The 12,832-nt window shown below is 37.8% G+C and overlaps 1 protein-coding gene across 1 annotated transcript in view; it reads left to right on the plus strand.

Moving 5' to 3' along the window:
* The window catches only part of EVI5 (ecotropic viral integration site 5), a 216,487-nt gene that overhangs the window by 184,802 nt on the left and 18,853 nt on the right, over nt 1-12,832 (plus strand). The window contains exon 19 of the mRNA XM_081087754.1: nt 3,928-4,023. Within this exon, the coding sequence (XP_080943880.1) occupies nt 3,928-4,023 (96 nt within the window). The remainder of the gene's footprint in view (nt 1-3,927; nt 4,024-12,832) is intronic.

Below are 12,832 nucleotides of genomic sequence, written 5' to 3' on the forward strand. Positions count from 1 at the left end.
TGCCTTACAAATTGTTGTTTGTGGGGTGTGTGTGTGTGTGTGTGTATGTGTCCAGAGAAACTGGTTTAATGGACATCATAGTCTGACTTGTCTGTAAAAGTTTTGCTGAAGGAGAACCAAGATGGTGGCATAGGTAAACGCCTGTACTTGCTGCTTCTCACAACCACATCAAAATTACAACTAAAAGACAGAACAACTATCATCCAGAACCACGGGAAAGCTTGCTGAGTGGAAGTTCCACAACTAGAGAGGTGAAGAAAGCGCATCGAGACTGGTAGGAGGTGCAGAGGCGCAGAAAGTTCTGGCACCCGGGTGTGCTGCTTTCTTAATTGGGAGGGAGATACAAGCTCCAGCTTGCTCTGAACTCCAGTTCTGGGCGAGACTCTGGGAGACCCAGACACATACGGGAGAAACTGGACTATCTGGCATCGGGACAGGAACACAAGGGCGGCTTCTTTCAGAGGTGCTTGCGGCAATCATTGTTCCTGCTTGGGGACACTGGGACACAGGGACCTCTCTGGTGCAGGGATGATTGGCAGCCATTGCTGTTTGCTCTGCCCTGGTGATTCCCTGAGACCCTACCCCACCCAATTTACAACCCCACCCAAGCTGTGCGCAGCAGCTTTTGCATATGAATGGCCGATCCTTTCTCAGCCTAAAACCTGTTAAAGAGTCAGCAGCCTGCCTTGCTACACAGCTGGGCCTCTGGGCACTTCCAAACCCGATACAGAGAGGAGGAATCTGCAGATCTCTCTGTAGCTCCTGCTAGGCAGCCCCAGGCTGTGGCTGACTTTGCACCTCCTTGGAGATCCAAGAACCAGTGTACCCAGTGTTCAGTGTGAGACCATATTGGATTACAACTCTTCACATCCATAAGCGACACACTCAACGTTAGAGCTTACCTTGGGCTTTGTCATTTTATTTGCCCTGAAATTTCTATTGTATCCCACATTATATTTCTGCTATGGGATGTCCAAAATCCTCAAGAACTTTACTTTCATTGAGGACCAGATTTAAAGGTACCTTTCTCCAAGTCTGACCCCAAACCACAAATAGCTAGCCTTTCCATTTCGTCCTGAAGGATTTCTTTCTAGAAGTGGGTTACATTTCTATTTAACCAGTCATTTCAAGGGAATTAATATGATGTGATTCTAAAGTTAAAAATCATCAAAAAGTATAGCTGAACATATATATCTAAGTGAGTAATTCTCACCAAATTAGTCGCCTTTGGAAGTGTATCTACTTACTCAGTTGCTACTGCCATTTCTCATGCTACATATAATACTTGGAAAAAACATTTTATAAAAATAACTAGGGGCCCGGTGCACGAAATTCGTGCACTGGGTGTGTGTGTGGGGGGAGAATGTCCCTCAGCCCAGCCTGCCCCCTCTCACATACTGGGAGCCCTCAGGCGTTGACCCCCATCACCCTCCGATCGCCTGATCGGCCCCTTGCCCAGGCCTGACGCCTCCGCCAGAGGTGTCAGGCTTGGACAGGGGACCCCCATCTCCCCCCGATCACTGGCTCTGGCCCCCGCCCAGGCCTGAGGCCTCTGGCGCAGGAATCATGCCTGGGCAGGGGACCCCCATCTCCCTCTGATCGCTTGCTCCACCCCCGCCCAAGCCTGACGCCTCTGACCCAGGCTTCAGGCCTGGGCAAGGGGACCATCATATCCCCCCAATCCCCGGCTCCGCCCCCCACCCAGGCCTGATGCCTCGGCTAGAGGAGTTGACCCTCATCACCCTCCGATCACCAATCACCGGATCGGCCCCTTGACCGGGCCTGATGCCTCCGGCAGAGGTGTCAGGCCTGGGCAGGGGACCCCCAGCTCCCCGCGGTTGCAGGCTCCGCCCCTGCCCAGGCCTAACGCCTCTGGCCTAGGTGTCCGGCCCGGGCAGCGGGGACCTGCAGTGGCAGCGGGGGGCGCCGTGATCATGGGCTTCGCTTTAGGCCCAGGCAAGGGACCCCTAGCTCCTGGGACTGCCAGCTTCGACCGTGCCCAGCTCCCATCGCTGGCTCCACCCCTACTTCCTGCTGTCACTGGCCAGGGTGGCAAAGGTGCCTGATTCTCCGATCATGGCTGGGGGGCAGGGCAAAGGCGGCCCCAGGGCTGCCTTTGCCCTGCCCCCCAGCTCTTAGCTCCCCCCTGGGTTTCCGATCACTGTCAGTGGCAGGGGGCTTCTTCCTGCTTTCCCTTTCGCCTCCCTGCATTGTGCCTACATATGCAAATTAGCTGCCATCTTGTTGGCAGTTAACTGCCAATCTTAGTTGGCAGTTAATTTGCATATAGCCCTGATTAGCCAATGAAAACGGTATCGCCGTACGCCAATTACCATTTTTCTCTTTTATTAGTGTAGATGTGTGTGTTTTTAAATTTTATGACACTGAATAGTTTTCCTCCATATGTTATTTTTCTCTTTTCTACATTCTTCTCACTTCACTCACTCACTATCTATGCCCTTTTACTTGACATCATCCTTTCCCACTTTGGGATTCACAGGGCTAAGGTGGAGTAAGTCTATAGCTAAGGAAAATGTTAGGATAAGATAATCATGAAACAGACTGAATTTGGGAGGTGAGTTAATTCACTACATACAAGGATGCTTTTAGGAGTTAGGGCTTAATTCCTTTGGGGAACCTCAATGGAGAAGGTCTGACAAGTCCTCAAGATATTTTAGCTATTATGGTTGCAGGTGATAGAAACCCATACACATACTGGTTCAAATAATAAAGGGACTTTATTGGTTCATTAAATGAAAAAACAGGTTGCCCAGGTTAGTATGGCTCAATTGCGTGGGCATCCTCCCATGCACCGAAAGGTTGCCGGTTTCATTCCTGGTCAGGACGTATGCCTGGGTAGCGGGCTGAATCCCTGGTAGAGGTTGTGCTGATCCATGTTTTATCTCTTCTCCTCTCCCTCTCTCTCTGAAAATCAATAAAAATCTTTTTAAATAGAAAATAAAAAGCAGGTAGGAAAGGCTTCTGAAATAATTTAATTAGGAACCAATCTGCTTGGTTTCTTAGCTGTTCTGTTGGTTCTACCCTTCTCTGGCCGACAAACTAATATTTTAACTAAAGTTTCAAAATATGTGTGTGTTTTCTTTAAGGCTTATGGCTAAAATTCATAGGCATCTTTCGTATATATATAAGAAGCCTAGCATAAGTATTTGGGATATAGTAATTGTTAAATTAGATCTGTGCTTAGGAGATTTATATGTGATGTTCATGTGTTTAAATATATAAGAAAAGTTTTAGAGCCTATAGCAACTGTAGTTGTGTTTTACAGCTATACAAATATTAGCTAAATCAAACTGCTTCAGCAGGCCATATCCAATAAAAGGTTTTTAATGCAGGTTGCCAAAAAAGAACAAAGAGCAATAAGGGGAGGGGCTATAGCAGCGATTTCTAGGACTCCCAGCACACATTCCTGAGCTAATTGAATAGAAGAGAGTGAGAGCTGTCTTCCCCTTTTAAGAGTGGTTTGATGAACCTTTTTTTCCTCCCCTTCTCTGCTGCCCAAGCAAAAGCAGATTCCCAGTGTGCTGGAGGAGGCTCACTCCCTTCTCAGCTAAGCACTGAATCTCTTATAGGGAGAAAATCATTAGCACTCAAAATAACTAGATAAATGGCTTTGAAATTCTAGGATAATTTTTTTCACTACTAGACCCAATTAACTACTGATTTGTAAGAGTCTCTCAAAGGTACATTTTGTAAATTGTATTTATTGTAAACAGTTCCATTAAGCATTATTTGGAAATACTCAGTAAAGTATACTATGAATTGTTTTTCATAGATAGTTTGAGAACAGATTTGTTCAGAATTTAGCCACTTAAAAGTGTATGCCGTTATGCTGTCCTATATTTTCAAGTATTTGAGTACATGCTGTGAAAATTCCTTTGTTTTTCCTTTGATGTTTTCACGAAACAGAAAGAAGAAGGAAAGCTTCAGGGACAGCTTAACAAGTCTGATTCTAACCAGTATATTAGGGAACTGAAAGATCAGATAGCAGAGCTGAATCATGAGGTAAGTGATAAATTTTGATCTTCACATATTTCTTTCTTCCTTCCTCTGTATTGTAACAACACTTTATTACTGGTTATGACTGACTCTTTCATGAGAAGTGTTTTCTGTAAATTCTTTTTTTTAATTTTGTTTTATTGCTTAAAGTATTACAAAGAGTATTACATATGTCTCCTTTTTTTTGTAAATTCTTGATTATAATTATATTTTAGAAGATTGTCTTCTTTTAACAAGATTTTTTTCTGTTCCAATATTGAAGATTTATTTTTCTTAAACCTATTTAATGATGATCTAAAATAGTCAATATTTGCATGAAAAATATTTTATTTTTTATTGTGATCTAAAAACCCTTGATAGTTTGTCTCAAGTGTCAAAGTGACGGCAATTAAACTAAAAATTTTTATATATACCAATTGATTTGTGGTATTTACCGTTGTAGATAGAGGGAAGTCATTTTACTCTTCTCTACTTTTTCCCTGCATGGTGGTATTACTGAGATTGCAAAAAAGGATACTTGCCTAATTTCAGTTAACAGATTTCTTAGTAGCTGAATACTTTTAAACTGGCACTACCTTGAATCTGTGAGATTCAACTCATGAAATTCAGATAATTTTGCCTAGTGTATTATATTAAGTAATTTAAATTATTTAAACTAATGTGTTTTGATAGAGGAATACTTTCTGTTACTGTGGCTCTAGGTCAATTTCCTTGTCCTCTATTTTTCTAATGATAAATATCTTTAAGACATTAATGGAAAAGCATGTTTCTCATCCAATCTTGAATTATTTGTACAATAATGTTTATTCACAGTGATGAGAAATGTAATGGGTAACATAAGCCTCTTCATTAAGGGGGGAAAAAAAACACTCAGTAAGTTAATTTAAACCTCAAAGGAAAAAGTTTGGACATTACTCTTTCCTGGTGTTACACTCTTCAGTTAAAGTCTGAGTGTTTTGAGTAATACCTCCTGGAGGTAGTCAATCTAAGTACATTCTGAATGAAGAAACAAAACATTAACAAAAATTTTTAATCTTAGATATGGTTTAATTTAATTTGTCCTAAAATTTTGGGCATCATTCCTGTGACTCTTGATTTTCAGCCATGATAACATATGAGGTATTTAGGATTCTGCATTATTTTTCCTTTTTGTGTACATTTTTTATGATCTCTTCTGATCCACTAACCTAGTATGAAAAAACAAGTTACAAATAAGCATGGTCTAGAAATCCTTATTCTTTTGAAAACCCAAGCATTATTCCTTGTGTTCAAAAGGTTTTCTCAAGGAAATTAATAATTAAAGTAAAGCACTCTCCTATTTATAATTTTGACTTCTAGTGATAAGGAAGTTTTCATGTTGCTGAATTAAGAAAATTGTATGTGGATTGACTTTATTTCTAAGACTATCCTAAAAATCAATCTGCAAATATTAAATTTTCCTGTCATGTACCTTGACTAAAAATAATGATATTCTCCTCGTCAGGACCGGTAGAAAATAGTTGAGAGGAGGTTTAGCTTTACCATCGGTTGTTCATGTGTGCCCTGTGAAAGCAGTCTTTTATGTTATACAGGCTTGCAAAGAAAACTAATCAACAGTAGAATTTTCTACTGTTAAAAAAAAAAAGAGCTAGATTGTGCAAATTAAAGCTGAAACAGTTTATGATGAGATGTTAATTATGGGATTCAGAGTAGGCCAAAGGCCTGAGTTTAAACAGGCCCCAGTCAGAAAACATGGTAGAGAGGAGAGTGAGTATAGTAAAGCTGGGGGCCACAGGAGCTTGGAGGGAGGGTGAGCTCAAAATACAGAGGTTGGGAGTTTAGAGGAGTCCAGATTCAATTAAGAATTAATGTCACTGCCCTAGCTGGTTGGATAGAACGTCGGCCCTAGGACAGAAGGGCCCTGGGTTTGATTCCGCTCAAGGGCATGTAAATCAGTTCCAGGTTTGACCCTCGGCCCTAGTCTGGGGGCGAGTGCAGGAGGCAACCAATCGATTCGTCTCTCTCACATTGATGTTTCAATCTCTCTCTCTCTCTCTCTGTAAAAAATCAATAAAATATATTTTTAAAAAAATAAATAAATTAAGCAATAATAAAAAACCCTTTATTTTTAAGATAATGTAATCTAGAAAAATATTTAATATTAAAGCTAGTTTAAGTTTGGTTTGAATAGACATGTCTTTTAAATTTATTAACTGTATATTATAAACTTTATTAAATTTATTTAACTTTATATTATATGTATATAATATATGTGTGTATGTGTGTGTATGTGTGTGGGGGGAGGATATATATATGTATGTATATATATGTGTGTGTGTGTGTGTGTGTGTGTGTGTGTGTGTGTGTGTATATATATATAGTTAAACATAGTTTCCAAAAATAGTTTGGTAACTCAAAAGTTTAGAGTTTTACTAAGTTAAGTGAGATAAAATTATTAAATATCAAAATTAAATTTACCTACTTTTAGCTTCTTATTATTAAAAGATAAATTTGGATCTGTTAATGGATATGTCTTGTACTTTATTTAAAAAATGAATGCATAAATAAGTGGAACACCTCCATAACATGCTACATAAAAGGAGTTCTCAGGGCTGCCAACCTTACAGTAGAGGTTGAGTAGTAGTATATTTCTCCTACATAGAAAAAAAAAAAATAAGTGGAACAATAAATCGATGTTTCTCTCTCTCCCTCTCTCCCTACCTCTCTCTAAAAGCAACAAAATCAATAAATAAAAATTTAAAAATATTTGTAAAATGTCTTCTAATTGTACTGATGCCTGCTGATCATTGAATTTTAGTTTTAGAATTATTTGAGAAAATTTTCAATATATGGAGTTACACGTTTTCATGTATGTTTGTACAGTAAAAAATGCTCAGTTTTTCTGTGTGGCAGGTTCTTAATTAAAGAAATTATCCCCTTACATTTATTCTTTCTCTAGTTAGAGAAATGTAAAGTGCCATGCAGAAGCTCACACAGGCTTCAGTACAAGCAAAATGTTTTTTCTTTGCTGCCCAAAAAGGTTCCATGTAGACAATGAGAGGTGTTACTTGTACAACTACAAAAATTGCTTTAAGGCCTTTGGATTAAATGTTTAACACTGTTTTTCAATTTTGTAACCTCCATTTATGGATATAAAGTTCATTTTTAATAACGTATTTAAATGAGTGTTATTACTTCTCTTTCTCTTGTATGTTCCATTTTATGTTGGATAAGAAGTTATTTTATTTGAAGTCAAGATAATTATTGTACAATGTACAATATTTTGTCTGGAATAATATCACTATGTAAAAGACTTAAAGCTGATATTTCAGATTCATCATATATTTTTAAGCTAGACGTGTTCTTAAAGTTTATCTAGTTTTTCACTTGATAAATGAGGAAACTGAGGGCCCAAAAGTTAAGGGACTTACCCAGAATTACGCAGCTAGTTAGTGGCAGAGACAGAACTATTGCCCAGGCATTCTGGCTTCTGATCTATATCCCACCTCCCTTCAACCATCCTGCCAATCTGCTTACTTCATATGGCAGATATAGTGGCAGATATAAGTGTTTAATTGAATTAAAATTAATTACTTCTGTCAGATGAGAAACCAATGTTTAGTAACTAGAAATCTGCTCTCACTTAGGATTCTTTACTTTTCTTTCAGCAGCAGGTTCTGGACTTCTTTTCCATCTGAGGATGGGGACTGGTCTGACTTGTTCCCTCAAATTCTGCTTCAGTTTTCAGTGGCTGCTACTAAAATCTTAGCTTTTAGATATTAAATGATTTTCTGAAAATAGAGGCAACTGAGATTTTTTTAGCCAAATTAAACATTTCCAGAAACAAAAAACCAGACAAAAATAGTCAACCCAGCCCTGACCAGTGGCTCAGTTGGTTTGGAGTGTCGTCCAATACACCAAAAAGTTCTGGGTTTGATCCCTGATTAGGGAGGGTGCAGGAGACAACTGATCTCTTCCACTCCCACCCCCACCCCCTCCCCCTCCCCCGCTCACCCTACCCTTCTCTTCCCCTCCTTCAACCCCTCCCCCTTTCACTGTCTAAATCAATAAAATATATCCTCAGGTAAAAAAATAGTCAACCTAATTTCATATATACCTGTTATTTTAAAAATACAAGCTTACAAATGGCATAAATTAGCTCAACCATTCAATACATTCTGTTTCAAGAGTTTGTTCTTTAACTGGTGGACAAACTTCTAGCAATTGTTTCTAGATTAAGTTTTTAAATCTCCATAGCTGTATATATTTTCCTTCATTCTTCACCTTCAAAAGAATATAAAACATACCACATTCAGAGAAAACCTATAATAATCTCACATAAAATACATTACTTTTATTTAAGATTTTTAGACCACTTTCTAGTTTTATGTCATATTCATAAAAAGAGAGTGTTCTACCCAATTATATGCATTTATGTATCCTAGTTCTGATATAGGTAAAAAAGATTTTTTAATTTCTTAATGAAAATATGTGTTTCTAATGATGGAAATTTAATTAAGGAACTGGAGTTGAATCATGAAAAAATGATACAAAATATAGGAGAGAGTAAGGTGAGATAATAATAAAAAAAAGAAAAATTAAAAATAAAGAACAAAGTGGGGAAAGGAATTAGAACCTAGTAAAGATAAGATACCAAGGAAAGAAGCCTTTTTGAAATATTGACTAAGGTAGTATATGCTTCAAGAAGGTTTGCTAAGGGATTTCTAGGATAAAGTCTGGGTGAGCTGCCAACTTAGAGAATGCAGAATCAATCTGAAATAAGGGATTTGGATATGATCCTCAGAATTAAAGGGCTGAAGAGATCAACCAAAGGATTTGTATGCATGCATATAAGCATAACCAATGGACACAGACACCAGGAGGGTGAGGGCATGAGCGGGGGTGGGGGGGTAGGGGGGTGGGGGGGTACGAGGGTACATATCAATAAAGAAAGAATAAAAATAGAATTAGAGGGCTGAATAAATATCCTTAGGAGATAATATCACACTGGCCAAGGAACAGAGCCAATTGGAATTGTAAAGTCAGACTTGGATATTAAGCTGTGTCAGATGGGATTTTTTCTGATGTTGTGCCAGACACTATTGAAAGTACAATGTACTTCCTAGACTTACTGTCAAGGAACTTACAGTCTAATAGGGAAAAGTGTAAAGTTAATTTGACAAATACTATATAGTTGGTACTGATAGCACTTAGTATTTCAGAAATGGGAGATAACATAACACTTAATTTCATTAATTTTAATCAATGGTTCTTGTACTCCTCCTTGATGCTTAGGAACAATCTAAACTGTGAATTCCTTGATGGCAAAGATGGTGTCTTTCAAAAGTCCTCAGTAATGTGAATTCTCAGATTCATTCTCTTCTCTTGGTGTTCAGATTGTCCTGAATTTGACCAGTGGAAACTCTTTCAAGCTACCACCAGTATCTTTTTTTCTATACCTTCATTAGTCTCTGGACATCTCTGTGTTTTCTGGCACTAGGTGGCAAATTTTTAATAGTATTTTGTATCAAATGAGTATAGCTAAATATTCAATAGTACGGTAGTGAAACATTGCTTATTAGTACTGGTCTATAAATTGCTTAATAAATGGTCCCAACAATTACTCTGTGACAAGTAGATTCGAAACAACAGTCATAAGAAACTACTCCAAGGGGAACTGGATGTCAAATACCACTTGGATTATGAGAAATAAATGCAGATGATGATAAGCATTTGAAAGGGAAATGGAACTAACTATAAAGCCTATAGCAACAATTTTTATGGTTTTATAATTATAGTTCTTAAGCAGATTTAATTCAGTAAGGGTGGAAAAGTTTTTGTTTTGTTTTTTCGCATTCCCGTGACTAGACCATCTAATAGCATACTCTTAGATCTTACTAATAGGATTTGCTTGAAGATCTCATTCAACCTGATATGGGCAAATAAGCTACAATTTTAAAATCCAGTAAACTTACTTATGTACTCAAGTTTCAAGACTTGAATATTCATATTTAAAACTTATTTATTCAAAAGTTGATTACCCTTCCTCTGCATCTAATTCTTAACTTTCTCCTTTCATTATCATGCCAGTATGAACTTTTAAACACATCCATAGAATGGAAAAGGGGAGGGATAGATATTCATGTAAACTTATCAGGTTCTTAATAGCTGTTCTGGATTTTCATTTGTTGCTTGTGTGTGTGTGTGTGTGTGTGTGTGTGTGTGTGTGTGTGTGTGTTTTAATCAGTTTAGTTTTGTTTCTGGATGTTGTGTCTGTTCTCCATCTTATTACTACAGGTGGTCAAGACACTATCATCTTTATAACAGTGCAGCTTAGAGTCAGGAGACCTGGATTCTAGGCCTAGTTCTGCCACTGATTACCTGTGACCTTGGGATGCCAGTTTCCTTCATATATTCATGAAGTCCATGAACATTTGAACATCTTTTAGCTCCCAGGAATCTTCAGGCCTTAGTTTCTGCATTCCAAAAGTTATACATCCATCCCAGTCCTGTGCTAGATGTATAAAATTAGTACCCAGTTGTTAAGGAATTCGGACTGTTAGTGAGAGCAATGTGGGCAGCGCTGTTGGTAGAATCACATGGCACCATGGCCTAGAAGCATTTCAAAAGTCTCGTGGTGTGCATTGAAGGAGAAGACGGCCAGGGAGAGGAGAGCAGAAGGGTCTTTGGAGAGACGCCATCATATGCAAAGGTTTGGAGGCGGGTTAAATGCTCACAAAGGAGACTGAGGAGGAGCAGCTATAAAAAGTAGGTGGGAAATCAGTAGAGAGGGTCATCTCTGAAAGCAAAAAGGAGATTTTCCCTGGTTAGTTTGTTTTTAGTGTGAAAAGAGCATTTGTAGAGATTGATCTGATGGCTGAGGGTAAAGCTTTCTTACACAAGAACAAATTCATTAAATCAATCTTCCTTGATTATATTTTGAATTATATGCCTTTCAAAGCCTGGATCTAAATTATGCATCTCAGAGCCTGTTTGAATCCTTTCAGTCTAATTTAGATATTCTTTTGCTGTTATTTACCAAGCTACCCAATACTTAACACTGTTTTTTAGTGCTATATATTTTTCAATATGAGTCCAATTTCTTCAACTATGCCAGGATTTTGAAATATAGTCAATCATTTGAAAAACCTTATTTTTATGCATCAAGTAATTCCATTTTTAAATGCTAGTTTGTTAAAAAGGAACAATAACATTTTGTTCAAACTAGGAACATTTGAAAATGTGTTCCACAAATTTACTGTCAGTTAAGGAGATTTGATAAAAGATGAACAAACTAGCTCTCTCAGATTTACAAATACTAAAATGTTTACATTGTTGTTAGAAGTCTTCAGTGCAGCAAGTCCTGTGCTTTTCATGGACCATATCTCACAGATGCAGTTGGACGTGAGATAATCAGATTTTTACTCCCCACAAGCTGGACAGCTGAAATGTCATGTCAATAATATGTGTCAGAGACTTAGTGCTCCTTTGCTGCCTGTCTGATTTAAGTTGTTGTGGTCAGTTTGAGGAACCTGTGATATGATAAGATAGCATTCATTAGGTCATGTTGTTTGCAAGTGCCCAATCTTACATCAGCAGCCTGTGAGCACTCAGAAGGAGGAAGAGAGGGATACTGACCTTGTCTGGCTGAGAGTTTATTTTGTGTTCAGTAACAACATGTGACACTTGTGTAGTTTATATAGGAGTATATGTATTTTTAAAATTATTTTTTCATCAGGAGTTAGTTTTAGTTTTTGAAAAAAGTGAATACTACAAATACATTCATCTTCTTATACTTAATACTTCAATCTAAAAATTAAAACTTTTATTACAAATATTTTCTGCCTGTTTAAAATGAAGCTGTAGACAGTAGCCACCATTTCTTTTTCTGCTGAAGAAAAAACTGGATGTTGAAAATTAACATTGTTGGTAAATTGTTTAAATTCAATCAAATCTTATACATTTCTTAAATAGAAAATTATTTCTTTTCAATCTGGCAGTATCTCCACTGGAAACATAGCCACAAAATAACTATATATACACATACCCACACACATATCTTTATTGACATATAATTCACATACAATACAGTTCCCCTATTCAAAGTGTAAAATTCAGTGGTTTTTACTATATTCACATTTTTATCACTCTAAAAATTAATCCTACTTCCATTAGTATTCACTCCTCATTCCCCCCCTAGGCCCCTTCACTAGCCCTAGGCAACCAATAATCTACTTTCTATCTCTAGAAATGTCCCTGTTTTGGACATTTTACTTAAATATAATTATACGCTATGTCTTCATCTATGATTGGTTTCTTTTACTTAGCATAATGTTTTCAAAGTTCATTCATGTTATAGCATGTATCAGTAATTCATTCCTTTTTATTGCCTAATAATAATCCTTCATAGGGATATATGACATTTTATTTATCCATGCCTCAGTTGATGAACTTTTGAGTTTTTTCCACTTTTTGGCTATTATGAATAATGCTGCTGTGAGCATTTGTGTACAGGTTTCTTTGTAAAACGTTTTCATTTGTCTTGAATATATTTTTAGTGGAATTGTTGGGTCATATGGTAAATCTGTGTTTAACCATTTGAGGAACTGCCAGTTCTTTTCTCAAGCAGCTGTATCATTTTACCTTCCTACCAGCTCTATATGAAGGTTCCAATTTCTCTATGTCTTTGCCAGTATCTTTTAAAAACATCTTCATTGTCACCCTCGCTGTTTTGGCTCAGTGGATAGTGTCGGCCTGCGGACTGAAGGATCCCGGGTTCAATTCTGGTCAAGGGCACATGCCCACCTTGCGGGCTCCATCCCCAGTAGGGAATGTG

This window comes from Myotis nattereri (assembly GCF_964212035.1).
Source record: "Myotis nattereri genome assembly, chromosome: 3".
NCBI classification, from domain to species: domain Eukaryota; kingdom Metazoa; phylum Chordata; class Mammalia; order Chiroptera; family Vespertilionidae; genus Myotis; species Myotis nattereri.